Here is a 15,560-nt window from a genome sequence, read left to right on the forward strand (position 1 = left end):
CACCCAGGATAATAATGACATCGCTGCACCGACGGCGGGATGTCGCTTTGTCAAGTCCTTGGTAGTAGTAGCAGAAGAGATAGTATGCTATAGGGCCACTCGCGGCACAGATTCCGGATCTGATTCCATGTTATTTTCATTTCTTTCGCTGCGGTAATTGTAACGTAATTCCCAGGTGAGCCGGCCACCCTAGCGAGCCGGCCATCTCTGTATTCCATATAAAATGGCACTTGTTAAGGCTTAGATATCTCAACCATAGTCATATATGCTATTATCTAAGTAAGATATTTAGAATGTATATAGTCTGAAGTATATAAATACTCTTTCTTAGGATGCTAAAATATTGTTTCTCTGTCTTAATATCTAGAAGTTAAAATTACTAAAATTACAGGTGTATTTTATGTTAGCTACATGTATACATACACAAGGAGGCTATAGATTATAAGTATATGACTATAATATACCTCATGCCTAGATTTAGCCCCTGTAGATGCGTGGTTGTTGAGATATCAAAGCCTTGAAGGGTGTCATTTTATATGGAATACAGAGATGGCCGGCTCGCTAGGGTGGCCGGCTCACCTGGGAATTACGTTAAATGAAGGAGAACTTACATAACCATGATCTGGTCGACAAGGTCGTGTAGGCGCCAAAGGAGGGTCGTTGACTGGGCATTTTGTGGGGCTCTTGCTGCATATGTGGGATGAATTTTTGCTCCGGTTGTACTCATTTTGTAGCCTAGAGACAAATATTGCTGAATGAGAGCGTAGGAGCGGTCTTGGTCATGGGTAGTAGAATGTATTTAAGCAGTTCTCGCATTTTGGCCTCCACTTGGGCTGCCAAGATCATAACCCACGGGTATGCCTCCCGGCCGTTTGCCGGACAATAGGTAACTATATCAAGATAATGCAATTAAATTGATCCACTTTGTTAGTGACATCTCTATTTACTATCCCCACATACGTAGAAGGAATGCTATCTGGGCTGCAAGGCCTTGAGAGCACGAGTTAGTCTATAAGAGGAAAGGGGAGCAAACCCAAACTGCAGTCACCAAGGATCATGACCACTTAATGCATACTAAAGTGCCTAGTGCTATACTACTCTGATCATTGTTCCCCAAAGGCCCTGCGGTGAACCCTTGAGACAAGACTTTCTGTTATTCATTGCATTGATTGGCACCATGGCCTGCCTCGATCTTAGTAGGGTTACCTTTACTAAGTGGAACTGATGGTAAGACATATGGGGATTTCAACCTCATAATTTACTCGGCGTTTGCTTATGGACTCTTAATTCAGTTCTGATCAGGTAATAGATATTCCATCTATTTCCCTACTTTGTGTTTGCATATCAGGTGAGATGATATTAACAAGTCGACTACCCTTGATATGCGTGCTCTAGTAAAGTTATAATATATAAAGTTGCTGGCCATAGAGTAGAGCCACATCTACCACAAGCCAATGCTCCAGGCAGTTAGGCCAAAGAGTTCTATTACTGTCAAAGTCATAAAAAAGTAGTCGATACTAGTCCAGCTGGAGATCATCATATTACCCGATTTCCACTCTCAAATAGCAAGCGCTAAGTGGAATAAGAGTCGCCAATGGCGCAGGGAAAGCCCACATTGACTGAGACAGGCTACAGGGCGTCCAGTCGGATTTCATCATGCTTGATCAACGATCCACCCTCCTCAAGCTTATGCTCCACCAACTGCATAGGATCGATAGTCTGTGCGAGAAGGCCGAGATAGTACTATTGACGGAAAAGCTCCGAGTTTCTATGTCCGGTATGGTTAAGTATACCCTAATACCACCAATATCGCTAAGTATACTAGGTAATCTTGGAATATATGGTGTTTGGGGTGGTTATTTTACTAGCACAAGTTATCAAGAAACCTGCCGGCTTTCCGAAATCTATGATAACTATGGCTAAAGGGAGTATACCAAGGACTCCGTTATTCCACTAGCTAGTTCGCTACCAGACTGGACCGTATGAGGCCCTGGTTAGCGCGAGGTTGCAGGGTTGTATGTTTATGGGACAATGTATAGTGTTATAGTGTTGTTGAGCTGATATAAAAGAGATATAAAACATATCAATCTGTCTTCTCAGGGAAACTACCCAATAAATTCTTCCACCTTTGCTCAGTTTATCTCTCAATTCAAAGAAGTCCCTTTTCAACATGAAGGTCCAGTTGATTTTCCTTTCCCTGCTCTCCGTGAGCCACTGGTGTCTGGCTGCGCCTGCCATGAGTGATGATTTCTCTCTAGCCACTCTATCTCAGGATTTGAGTGATTACGAGCTTCGTTCCATAGCCATCCGAACCCCAAATGAAGCCCACACTGTGAGAATCAACATTAAAGAGGGACTTTGAAGCTTGCATATGTACGGAGTAGTGGATGATAGCCTAGGCATGTTGGAGATGATATATGCTCTGTATAAACCGATGCAGGTCACTTGTATTTCTAATATAGGCCTACCACGGCATCTTCGATTTAAATTATTACTGTCTATTCTAGCCATCGAAACCAACCAATACTGTGTCGAGAAGAGTCATTGGCTGATGTGGAGACTGTCAGATTTTAGTGTAGAACAGCCATAAGCTCTATATATTCTCCACCAGCCGCTTGGATCTGATATTATTATCTGATGGTGACAATCCTCCGTACCGACACTAAGAATCTTGTCCACATATCCACTGCTACGATAGGCTTTTATTGCATATTGTAACAGGCAGACAAAAAGAGCAAAAGGACTAAAAAGATGAATGCAAATCGAGGCGCCAAAATAGTCCTGCACTGGTAGATGCTTACTCCCAATACGCCCAAGATCAATGCTCACTCTGACCAGGCTGGAAAAATCCCGCGCCCAGCGCATCATGTGGCTCATGGAGGAACTGAATCTCTCCTACGACATCAAGACCTACAAACGCGGTGCCAACGGCATCGCTCCCCCCGAGCTGAAACAGATCCATCCGCTGGGGAAATCACCCATCGTCTCGATCCAATCCCCGGATGCCTCTCAGCCCATGGTTCTGGTCGAGTCGGCTGCCATCATGGAGTACTTCCTCGATCATTTCGGCGGGCCCAACACCAGACTCGTTCCCGAGCGCTATCAGCCCGGTCGCGAGGGCCAGTTAGGCGGCGAGACCGAGTCGTGGATGCGCTATCGATACTACATGCACTATGCAGAGGGGAGCCTCATGTCGCCGATCCAGGTGCAGCTGATTATGAATGGTATTTGTCCAGTTTCTTCCATCATGTGTATGCTGATGAAGCCAGCACTGAAAAATGCCCCCGTCCCCTTTTTCATTAAACCCATCACTGGGTTCATCACCGGCAAAGTCAGCGCCGAGTTCCTCGACCAAGAACTTCGCACCCATTTCCGCTTCCTCGAGGACCAGCTGGCGTCTGCGCCCGAGGAGGGGCCGTTTCTGTGTGGTTCGCAGCTGACAGCGGCGGATATCCAGATGAGCATCCCTGTTATTGCGGCGCTCAATCTGTCTATCATCCCGCGGACGGAGTATCCGCGGCTGGATGCTTATGCTGCGCAGATACAGAACTCGTCGGGTTACCGACGGGCGGTAGAGAAGGTGGAGAAGATTGAAGGGAAGCCTTTTGTGCCGATCTAACTGCGTAGATGTTAGGCACTGTTTGGACCAAAGCAACTGCAGAATTAGTTATGGCTAGAATGAATGTGTTTGATCTAGCTGGCCCCAGACCGGATGATCCAGGAGAAACCGCATGGCCCAGATACAGCCATAACCGCTGTGTAACTAGTAATGCATGAGAATACCCTGAACGCTGACGTGCCGTCTTCTGGAATAGTCCATGCATCGGACTATAATCCGCGTCAATGGAAGTCTACAGATGCGAATGAACATATGAAGGTCAAATAGACTCATATATTGAGCTAGGATTACAGAAGAAGAACCAGAATAAACTATGGTATTGTCGTGGTATACACCGAGCTCGTCATCGTCGCCACCCGGCAGTTAACACTCGTCTGCCACCCAAAGAGCATATCCGGATTATATCCAAGGCCAAGCCCTGTCTTGACACAACACGGCAGCGTCAAACCATCCCACCATCCCCCGGGCTCGGCGCCGCCGCATTCGTATATATACAGTTCGTATACTTGGTCGATAGCACATCAAGGTCCGAGAAGAAGGCGACGCTCTGCGGGATATCAGACCTGTCTTCGGCCGCGGCGAAGTCTTTCGGCGCCATCACACTATGCAAAACGGCGTTCAATGGACGTCGATTACACTCCGTCGCAGCCACAGCACTCGCAAGCAACTTATTCGAAAATGACCAACCACCTTCCAACAAGGACGAAGTCCAAGAGATCTCTGAAGTGCTTCCGGCCGGACGGGTCGCATATCATGAATTGTTTCATCTGTATTGGGGCTCAGTGATGAACAAGGGTGACGATGAGGAATACAACTTCCCGCGGATGGCCGGAAATAACCTCCGAAATAATGGCAAGATGTACACAAAAGTCCCTAGCCATGTAGAATCCAGAGACTTACGCTCTGACTACGTATGTACTACTACTCTTCTCGTACTATTGTGGTTATGTGCGCTAACAATGTTGTATGGTTGGCAGGGTCGCCTATGATTATACTCTGCATGTCACCCATACTACAAAGAGGGGACATACCCAGTCGAGTTCTACACAGGCTTTTGTGCGTATGAGGTGTGAAAATAACTGGACAGTTATATCCGGATAAGTAAAAGGTGGAGGTACGCCTTGGAGGAAGTCGCGCGTAATGAGTTAAATGCAAGACATGCTTGATTGACCGACTAAAATCATTCGTAGTCATCATCATCAATATATCGAAAGTTCTGCTTCCAGCGCTTAATATCCTCTTGACTCAGAAAGGTATACCATCGTCGGTAATACTCGACTGGATCGTCAAGGGCCTGGTGCGACCATAATCCTAGCTGCATCATCCGCCGCTCCTCCCAGAATGCGAATCCATAGCGAGCATAGGGGTGGAACCACATATACTTGGCCGGTCCGGCCGCGGGATTCCCACCCGTACTGTGCCAGAATTGGATACCGAGCGGTTCTTGGTCAAGGTCTTCCCACTCCGGGCCCCGCAGCGACTGCAGCCCATAATCACGAACCGGACGAGGCACATAGGGCTGCGGTGGGCCCCAGATATAATAATAATCTGGATTCGGGGTGTAGCCCACCATGCGGCAGCCCCGGATGCTTCTAGGGCCATCCTCGCTTGAATCAGAGCTCGAGTCCGAGCTTGATTCTTCGTCTTCGCTGTCCACAGTGGTGTTCCATTCATTGTCGTCAGACGATTCGTCCTCGGAGGGTGTCCCGTAGAAAAATCGAGCTCGTGGTCGCCTAGGTGGCTGTACAGCTTCACCTCTCAGGCCCGGACGAGGCTGAGACGGAGACTGGGTGCCGTGTTCAGGACTGGATCCTCCAATGGGATCTTGGCTAGGGTCTTGGGCTGCCTCTGGGCTCGTCTCATCGTCCCCTCTCTGCTGAGTGTGCCCTGATTGTGGTAGGGGGAACATCACAGCCAAATCATGCTCACAGTCTTCAAACGTCCGACCCTGGGTAATAGCTCTTGATGAAGGAGGAGGCTCGCAGAGCCAGTCAAACTCTACCCAGTCAAACTCACTGGGCGTGCTCGGCAGCGGAAAGGAATCTCGAGCCGGACTCTCGGAGAGGTCAGAGGAACTTTCCGCCGGTGAGATCTCAGCAATGAAACCCAAAGCTGCAAAAGCCTGGTAGACCGGAGAAATGTAATGATAATGATCATAGAGATTGCTCCCGGCTAGTCGTTGTAGTTCACCAGTGGACCACCTCAGAGATCCCTTTGCACCTTCAATCTTGAGTTGATTCCAGAATAGTAGGCGCCATAATGTAAGAACAGCCCGTTGCTCCTCTGTCCATGTGGGAAGCCTAAAGCTTGGGGGATACTGTCGTTGGCCTAATGGACTCTCAAGACATCGCTGGATCATTCGTTCGATACATAGATGTGCCAGGACATGGATATAGTGGGAGAGATAGACAAACTTGCGCAGCTGTGCCGACGATGCTATAATCCTATTTGCTGGTCGGATGTTACTGCTCATGAAATAATGGAGGGCGTCGCTATATTTTTCCCATTGAGAAAAAGTGCCCATGTGCATGGTGAGGATTCCTTGCATGACGATCTGAGTCTGGACAGGCACAGCTAAGAGCATGACTCCAGAAACAATGTCACATGCTCCATCATTAAACACAGATAACATCAGTTTCGATGTGCGCATAAGACTCCACACCGAGGAAAAATCGGCACACTGCTGGAAGATGGTTACTAAAAGCTCGCTGGGCAGCTGGGACAGCCGATCCAGGCTTGGGCCATGCGACTGGCGGGACATTCCCACTGATCAGCAGCTGTCTAGTGAAAAAAGATGGTAAGCCTCGGTGGATGAGCGGCTGAAAACGCTTGATTGTAGGAGGTTTTATTCAAGATTGGTGTCTGAGTCACTCCAAGGCGCCAACCACACGTGACATTCATACACAAGAGTCACAGAGCCTACTGCAAATATTCTCCCCTGCAAATGCAATATCTGCGGAATAAATTTGCAATCCATGATACAAGTTTCTCATAATATGCTCTGATTGCTGCCAAGAGGTTATCAAACAGAAGGCAGCCGGGTGCGCAAGCCCTCGAATAGCATGTTCTTCGTGGCTAACCTGCGAAAGCACGAGATGAGATGGGTGGAAAATATCCCTGTCTCTGGTTACATTGGGACGTGAGAGAGAGGCCATGCCAGCGCAGGGGTCCGGAAGACTCACTGTATGATTTAGTGAGAAAATGTGGATCAACTAGGTTTCACAGCCTCACAATCACTACCTCTTGGGACCAGCGGCAAATCACTGCTGCGCCAACAGGCTATAGAGTCCAAAATCTTTTCAAGACGGGCGATTTGGAAGTCAGCAATTAACTAGTATTCTTCTAGTCCATTTAGTACTGATACTGATGGTCTGTCTGGCGGGTGCCGAAGCCCGAACCCCGGGTGTCCAATCAAACTTTTAGTGCTTATTTCACTAGCAAATACCCTGCTGTCTTGCTTGGACCATCATAGTTAGCGCAGCCGAGGGTCTTAGCTGTCGCAGCAATCTACCTGACAACATAATGTTGTCCCCCTAGGTTCGCGATACTCAGTGTATAGCACTTAATTGGAGTCCAGCTATCCACAAATGTAAAGTCCAAGTTAGTATCAACGCAATAAAGCTAGCAAGGTCAGGATTCAGTCGAATTGTCTAAGGCGTGGAAAACCAGGGCACGAGGTTACATTCAGCTCTCAGCGTACGCCAATATCGACCGTCGTGTCCGAGGTGAAATGAGAATATGTCCTCCAATTTCATGGATATCTAGCTCGAGAACGGTACAAGGCAGCGTATGCCTCCAGAAGAAGTCACGTCCTGTTCAAAAAGGGCTGCTGCGACTCTGGAGAAACATATAAAGCCCCAACCATCCACACCACAGACTCCTCATCCATCAACATCACTCATATTCCCACATCCCTTCAGTCTTTCATCCTACTGCCAGCAGTTCTCTACTACACAATGAAGGCCACCACCGTCATCCTTGCCCTCATCAACACCGCCCTGGTGTTGGCTGCTCCTGCCTCCGAGTTGAACAGTACCGCTGCTCGTGGAGACAGCGGATGTTATGCTTAGTAAGGCCTATTCCTATTCTTGAAGGTGATTAGGAGACTAACATCTATGATCTGTGTAGCTCTGATCCCGATTGTGGTGTCACGGGTACTTTCTGCCAATGTGCTAATGGTGGACTCCTAGCGACCAGACGCCCTCTCTAGATAACTGACATGATATGGTCTTAGGAAAATCCTACCTCTTTAATCTGGCCACTAATAACTGCCAGCCTCCATGGAGCTACATTGGTCCCAAGTCTTCCCTTCCTGGATGGCACTGCTAGATGCCCAGAGGGGATTAATAGGGTCATGAGCTGGAATGACAATGTTCGACGGCCTGAAATATGACTGGTATGGGTTAAGTGTTGTGCATTAGGAATGTATATAGCAGTTAGCATGACTACACATCAACACTGTCTATAGATTCACCATCTAGCCTATCGGTGAAGTTAGCAGATAGTCCAAGAGAATGTCAGAGACTTACTTCTGTGGCAGCTTATTTAAGCTATCTTATAATCACGCAAGTATCCATGACTGACATATATAATACTCGGCTACCCCTAGCCCCCCTTGAAGTTAAGATTAGAAAATAATAGATTAGTAGATTAAATACAATGAGGAGTTAATGTAGGGATGGATGTTCCCTATGGAATTGCAGAATACAAACTCGCCCGTCAGGATAGCCAAGAGCAAGAGCTCGATCTTTGATAGCCGAGCAACTTGGCTGACGATACTCAAACGGGAGCCACAATACTTTTACACCTCCAAGGACCACCCAGTCCTCTACTAAGGATATCTGAGGGTTGTGCTCATCTGAAGCTGGGTGATGGTCACTATTGAAGGGCTGAATCCTAAAGGAGCCATTGTCAGTTTCCAAGTATGGTCCTTGCGTTGAGAACCTTATTGAACCGATTGCCATCTTTGCATGCAGAACTTCGCGCAGTGCTCCAGTCTTGGCATCCCAGAGCCTGATTGTTTCATCACAAGAGCCTGAGGCCAGTATCTGGCCGTCTGGAGAGAAGACCATAGTATTAACTAAATCTGAATGGCCCTGGGGCATCTGGGATTCTCTTCCAGACTTGGCATCCCAGAGCTGAACAGTTCCACCATTGGAGCCTGAGGCCACTATCTGACTGTCTGGTGAAAAGGCCACAGTGCTAACCCAATCTGAAGCCTGGAGCACCTGAAGGTCTTTTCCAGTCTTAGTATCCCAGAGCTGGATAGTTTCATCATGAGAGCCTGAGGCCAGTATCTGGCCATCTGGAGAGAAAACCATGTTACTTAAACTTGAATAGCCCCAGAGCCTCTGGAGTTCTCTTCCAGTCTTAGCATCCCAGAGCTGGATGGAGTCATCATTGAAGCCTGAGGCTACCATCTGGCCATCAGGAGAGAAGGCCACAGTTTTAAGCCGACCTGAATGGCCCCGAAGTGTCTGATACTGTCTTCCAGTCTTAACATCCCAGAGCCGAATGGAGTCATCAGAGCCTGAGGCTACCATCTGGCCATCTGGAGAGAAGACTACTGTTTTAACCCGCCCTGAATGGCCCCGGAGTGTTTGGTACTGTCTTCCAGTCTTGACATCCCAGAGCTGAATAGTTTTATCATCAGAGCCTGAGGCCACTATTTGGCTGTCTGGAGAGAAGGCCACAGTGTTAACCCAATCTGAATGGCCCTGGAGCTTCTGGAGCTCTCTTCCAGTCTTGGCTTCCCAGAGCCGAATGGATTCATCATAGGAGACTGATGCCACTATCTGGCCGTCTGGGGAGAAGGCCATAGTGTCCTTTATACCTATATAGTGCTGGGGCGTCTGCAGTTCTTTTCCAGACTTAGTATCCCAGATCTGAATGGTTCCATCAAGGGAGCCTGAGGCCACTATCTGGCCGTCCGGAGAGAAGGCCACATTAGTAACTGATTCTGTATGGCCATGGAGCATCTGGAGTTCTTTTCCAGTCTTAGCATCCCAGAGCCTAACAGTTTGATCCCTGGAGCCCGAGGCCACTATCTGGCCGTCTGGAGAGAAGACTACAGTGTTAACCCGATTGGAATGGCCCTCGAGCGTCTGCAAAAGTGCGCTCCATGATTGCTTTGTTGTTGGCAAGGCAGCCATCAACCTGAGAGGTTTTTCTTCAAATTCTTTTCTAATTACTGACCCTTCAGGCGCAAACGCAATTCCGGAATAATAAAGCTGTAGTGGGGCAGAACTAGCAATTTGCATATTTCTGAGGATGAATTGCTGTGCATCATGTAAAAGCTCTGAAAGGTTTGAATCTGATTTCTAGATTTTCCCACGTTAATATCTGTATAGTGTAACACTCTGGCATAATCAGGACTTACCATTAGCACTGCCATTAATGTATTTAAGATACCAACAGTCTCGAGCACCATCCCCATTATGCTCATAGTTTCCAGCCAATGAAGGAGGTGCTTCTCCAGAAAACCACACACTTCATCATTAACAGGCTCATCGCTCTGCTTCAAATGATATACCCAATGGCAACATGAGTATTGCAGATGTTCCGGAAGGCACTGATCAATAGTCTCATCATTGATATCCTTGCGTCCTGCTGCATAGCTCGGTAAACCGCAGATATTCTGCTTGAGGAAGTTGTCCATGATGCGTAGACATCGTACAAGTATTTTCTGGTGTATCTCACGCTTCTCCACTCGGAGGGCAGTTTCGGTGTTGAGGAGAAAAGATCGGAAATGTAAATGAAGAAACTGAAGTATCTCATCAGGATCAGTTGGCATGTTGAAAATTGTGCGAAGTGAATCAAGTGATTGTAGTTGATCAATAATATGATGTGGGGAGATGTCAAGGAAGCGTGCCAGCGCATCAACCGAGAGCGGGCTGTGAAGAAGAACAACAACTCCAACTATATCCCGGAACTTTTGTATATCCTGCACTTTGGACTCTAGACCAGTCTCCTCAAGCAGAAGCCCTACCACCGGTTCGTGGCCATTCTCAGCCGCCCATAAGAGCGGCGTTCGACCATATTGGCTATCCTTGCACTCCACATCCGCATCCTTCTCAAGCAGCAGCTTCACCACTGCTTTGTGGCCGTTCTCGGCCGCCCATGAGAGCAGTGTCCGACCGTATTGGCTATCCTTGGACTCCACGTCCGCATCTTTCTCCAGTAGGAGCTTCACCACCGGCTCATGTCCTTCTTTTGCAGCTGAAAGTAGAAGCTCTTTTTGCATATCATCCGTGGACAGAATCTGGGTTTCTTGCTTCATCAGAAGCGTTACTATTCCAGTAGACTCACTACAAATGGCATAAAAAATTGGCGTCCCGCCAATGTCGTCCGTCGTGTTAACTGTAGCTCCTGCTTTGAGTAACAGGCTGACTGCCTCCACATGCCCATTCAAGACAGCCCACGAAAGTGGAGTCCGGTTGTGCTTATCTCCTGAATCAACATGAGTCCTCTTCTTCAAGAGCTTTTTCAAGGACCTTTTCGTCAAGAGTTTCACGATAGCACTATGGCCATTTCCCGCTGCCCAAGATAGGGCCGATCGGCCGTGCACATCGTCTTTGGCGTCCAGATCAATTCCACCCTTTTTGACCAAGTGTTCAACAATAGGAGTAAGGCCGAAATATGATGCAACCATAAGAGTAGAGAAACCAGTGGGAAAGTCTATGTTCATAGAAGACCAATAAATCCGGAACCAGACTTTGCAGCGAGCTGTACTTGCATCACAAATCATAAGCAGGGATTGTAACATGGCATCAGTCTTGAGATCTGACTCCAAAAGATGAGCTGTCCAGTATCTAGCAGTGTAGTCAAAAAAGACGTAGCTGTCGGTGAGTCTGCGTATATCACCTGTAAGTATTTGGGCCTTCTCAAACTCGGTGAAGAGTAAGAGTTGGATACAGATCATTGCGAGGATACTGTGCGATTCTTGCAACCTTAAGGAATGCCTCCATTTAAATCTTCTTTCAACAGCACCAGGTTTCTTCTCGAGAGTATCTTGAAGCAAAAATTCCCTTGCCGTTTGGTGAAGTAGATAAATTTTGGAATCTATAATGGTGACAAAGAGTCCGCATAGGCCTTGCATGATTTCGCGAAAACGGTCGTCTGGTCCGAGAGCGAGGTCGGCATAAGATTGGTGACCCTTTCTCAGGACCAGGGCGAGGTTCATCTCCTGCAGGTTCAATGGTCGCGCTGCTCCAACCACAATATGAAGTAATTTCTTGGCTTTTTGAGAATCTGTGCTCCTTGATAGGATTTGCTCATAAGCCTCATCAACGGACTGTGGGAGGTTTGAGGTAACCTCCACTATCCCTCTTTTGTCAATGTCGTCCTTGTTCTCAATTAAGTTCAAGGTCAGATAGACCCAGAGATATGTTCTGTTGGGAACACGAGTAAGATTTTGAAGCAAGAGATTCTGCTCATCTTCTGTGAGCCGTAGTCGAGCCTTTACTTCCTTGACCCTTGCTTCAATAAAAATAACAATCTCTTGGGAAATCTTCTCCATCTCGACATCACTTTCGCCACTAAGATGAATGATAGGCTGTCCAGGTATGTCAAGAGGCTGAAAGCCCCGCCGGATACGACCATAGGGGCGACTAGTAATCAGGAATTTCAGAGTGAAATTATGCCGAGTCTCATCTGTATAAAGCCTGCGCAAGGCTTCCGTAAATTGGGACCATCCATGTTGTTCACATTCATCTAAGGCGTCCAAAAGGCATATAATTTCTCCAGCATGCTTTTCTTTCGCGGAACTGATAAGGATGCTCCAAAGTTCACTGAACGAGTTGGTAATCCTTTCATTCATTTCAAATTGCTCGATGAGGGTTTCGGTAAGCAGGTCACGATTCTGGCTAAAGAGCTGGTGAAGGATGCAACATAGCGCATTTGTGATACTTTTTTGTTCTTCAAAGTCATCTTTAAAGAAGAAGTATCCAACTGTTTGAGACACGCCTTTTGAGAGAATGGAATCTGCGAGGTATTTGGCAAGTACAGACTTTCCACATCCAGGATTTGCGGAGATCCAAAGCATTCGTGATGTCTGGCTTGCTTGCCAGTCTTGAAAGATTGTATGGTTAACAAACCACTGGCAAGTCCCTGGTATTCGATCAGGATTACGGTCCTTTTGATCTCGATATGGCGACACATTAAGCTTCTTCAGGATATCCATCTGCCTTGCTTTTAATCTTTCATTCAGCTGAACCTTTGCATCATATCTCGGGCTGTCATTCTCTTGATGAGGGACAACTGTCAAGAGCAGCTGAGAATAAGCAGCGGCAGCCAGGGCTGCGTACCCTTGCCATTCTTTGTTCTTGTGAGAATCACAGTAATCGCAGATACCTCGGATCACCAAACAATGGAGCTGATCCATAAGTCCAGCCGCCTCCATTTCAAAGCAGAGAATATTCGATGCTTCGGCAATAGAGTCTCGCGTCTTAGCGTCCTTCATGACTTGGTTTCCAGATGCGATTAAACCGTAATGAATTTGAAGCTTGTGAGATGTTCGTAATGCGCGTTTCACTAATCGGCTCTGGTCACACACCGAGCAATCAGGGTTATTGTTGGGATGCACATAATCTGCGCTGAAAAGCCAGTCTCTCTCAGGTCGGGAGAATTCTTTTTTCAATTGTTCATACGTGTTTAGCGTATTGGAAATAGTCTCTTCAACATCTGTCTCTCTGAGCATGTGATCACTGCGTATTTGAGACACAGCGTTTAGCAATACTTGCGGGGGCTTGTTGAGGCAGCCGGTGCGCTGAAGGCGTCCATCAGGCAGTGTCTTCCCGTAATCATACTGTATCACGCCACTGGAAGTATTGGACGGTGTACTAACTACCACATCCCCAAGGCGAACATCGGTGCTTGTGCTGGGTACGCCACCTCCGATACCCACCATCAAGGCAAATTTTAGGGAGGGAAATGTTGAGTGCATCTTAGCTACAACCGCCGTAGCAGATGTTGTCCCATAGACGCCAGACGGTAGGCAGGCAATAACTATATTATGGCCACTCATTGAGCCAAGTGTATAGGCATTGGGATCAGTCGGCGGTTGAGGAAGGGATTCATGTGTCTCCTTGAGCATGACCTTTGCAGCTGTCATCTCCAGCGGCAATGCGCAAACCCAGGCAACAGCGTAGTCATTATGAGAGAGTCTCGTGGCCCCCATTTTCTGACCACGACATCAAAGAATAATTAAACAAGGAAATTTGACGTGGTGTTGAATATGTGAAAGCTAGGGTTCCCATGTGTAAGATATTGGGATTTGAGGTGTGAAGACACTCATATTTAAGCGGGGTCAGCGCAAGGCTGCCAGTGAATGAGCTAGCGGCTGAGCGACCAGGATATAGCCACTTGTTGTGATGAATTGACAAATCATATTCTTTGAGGTTGTCGTTCTGCCCATGCAGCCCCAGCCTTATATTTACAGAGTACGGCTTGTCCGCTCTTCTTGCTAGAAAAGGCAAGGAGGCCGTGGGACCTTGCAGACCTTGGAGTTAAAACGGCCCGAGTCGCACATGGCAGTCATGGTCGCAAAGCAGCTTTATTGTGAATCCTGCCAGGGATTGAGGTAAGCCTGCCTGTTCTAGGGACTATCCAAGTTCTGGGCTGTCTGATGCCTGCTTCCTGGCTTAGCATATTAATTGATTGGTTGAGAGCTAAACCCAACTTCATGCAACGATTCTTGTTATTTAGCTATTTGTATTCTTCATTTTTCAAGTGATTTATTGTTCCATCAACTTGTTCCGCAATATTACTTTATGTGAAAGAGCTCCCTTCTCTTACTATAAATGATGTCTCCTTTTTGCAATAGCTGTAGGGCAGCATAACAACAGAGAAGCTTGCGGAGGGTTATTGCTACACTACAAAGATGTATTAGACCTAAAGATACTCCTTAAGGAGAGAGATTTGCTTTTGATCATCCCGTGTGATGAATCAAGCAAGTGGAAGGCTCCCTCGCGGGGGATTTTACCACAAAACCCAGTGCTCTCCGGCTGCGAGTCCCATAGCGAAGTTGTACACGGGAGATGACTCGAGGAGGCAAAGGGCGTACCCGACATGACCAATATATAGCTGCCATGGTGGCCTGACTGGAATTGCGCCGATAGAAGTCTCCGGGAAAGGAATCCACCGCTTACATATAGTCACCGGTACGCGTAATCTGTTTGCCATACATCGGCCCCGGGCGTTGCAACCATCAATAATGCATGCATACTCCGGAGTAGATATGCAGGATGAAGAATAACATAGCGATCTGGGACAATCGATCAGTATTTCATAGAGCCATATGTGATTTTGAACGGATTCCAATAGCGAGAGGCCGTATTTTGACCCCAACAGCAAAACCCGGCGCGAGGCACTTGCAGAGGAGGAATGTGGATCACCCTAGGCTGGCTGCTTCACTACCCAATAAATGTGTCATCATATAAGCACAAGACTGATTGAGAAGGCTCAAAGGACATCTCATATGCAGCGGACAGATGGAGCAGAGTCTCCTGGTGTATAAGCCCTATAGTAGTATTCCTTTCCATTCGGGACTTGCTTAGAGACGGTATGAGCGGAAAAATATCCCTGGTTTTCATTGTCAAGGGACCTAAGAGCTTGACCACTGCTTAACCTGGGCTCTACTCCCATTTAGGAGATCACTAAGATATATGATGTGAAACCCGGTAAACTGTAATAACATCACGTGTCCAAAACAAGGCAGTTTCTGGGTCGTCTGCTTATGAAACACAATGTGATGCGAATGTCAAAAGGAGAATTTTGCCTACTTATATTTGTTCTACAATGTTCAGACAGGGATGGAAATATTAGTATTGCCATCGGCGAGAGAAGAGGTGATAGTCATTTCGGCAAACATCAATTTTTCTAAAGTGTTGGGATACAGTCCAGGCTGATTGACTCATTCTGTTCACAGGGTGGTTGGCCGCTA

General features: G+C 47.3%; 4 protein-coding genes across 4 annotated transcripts; 2 read left to right on the top strand and 2 right to left on the bottom strand.

Annotated features, from left to right (window-relative positions):
• Window positions 1-2,821: 2,821 nt before the first annotated feature.
• Aspvir_000080 (glutathione S-transferase) lies at window positions 2,822-3,619 on the top strand (the record flags this gene model as incomplete). The annotated part of the gene is made up of 1 exon (XM_043265224.1): window positions 2,822-3,619. One exon carries the CDS (start codon window positions 2,822-2,824, stop codon window positions 3,617-3,619), a length of 798 nt encoding a protein of 265 aa, XP_043121159.1.
• A 1,180-nt stretch (window positions 3,620-4,799) lies between these two features.
• Window positions 4,800-6,203, bottom strand: Aspvir_000081 (uncharacterized protein; the record flags this gene model as incomplete). Its single annotated transcript, XM_043265225.1, has 1 exon — window positions 4,800-6,203. One exon carries the CDS (start codon window positions 6,201-6,203, stop codon window positions 4,800-4,802), a length of 1,404 nt encoding a protein of 467 aa, XP_043121160.1.
• A 1,372-nt stretch (window positions 6,204-7,575) lies between these two features.
• Window positions 7,576-7,948, top strand: Aspvir_000082 (uncharacterized protein; the record flags this gene model as incomplete). Its single annotated transcript, XM_043265226.1, has 3 exons — window positions 7,576-7,688; window positions 7,748-7,773; window positions 7,854-7,948. The coding sequence occupies 3 exons, from the start codon at window positions 7,576-7,578 to the stop codon at window positions 7,946-7,948; spliced, it is 234 nt and encodes a 77-aa protein (XP_043121161.1).
• Window positions 7,949-8,286: 338 nt separating this feature from the next.
• Aspvir_000083 (uncharacterized protein) lies at window positions 8,287-13,796 on the bottom strand (the record flags this gene model as incomplete). The annotated part of the gene is made up of 2 exons (XM_043265227.1): window positions 8,287-9,849; window positions 9,999-13,796. The coding sequence occupies 2 exons, from the start codon at window positions 13,794-13,796 to the stop codon at window positions 8,287-8,289; spliced, it is 5,361 nt and encodes a 1,786-aa protein (XP_043121162.1).
• Window positions 13,797-15,560: the final 1,764 nt, after the last annotated feature.

Source organism: Aspergillus viridinutans, assembly GCF_018404265.1.
Source record: "Aspergillus viridinutans IFM 47045 DNA, scaffold_1, whole genome shotgun sequence".
Classification (NCBI taxonomy): Eukaryota; Fungi; Ascomycota; class Eurotiomycetes; order Eurotiales; family Aspergillaceae; genus Aspergillus; species Aspergillus viridinutans.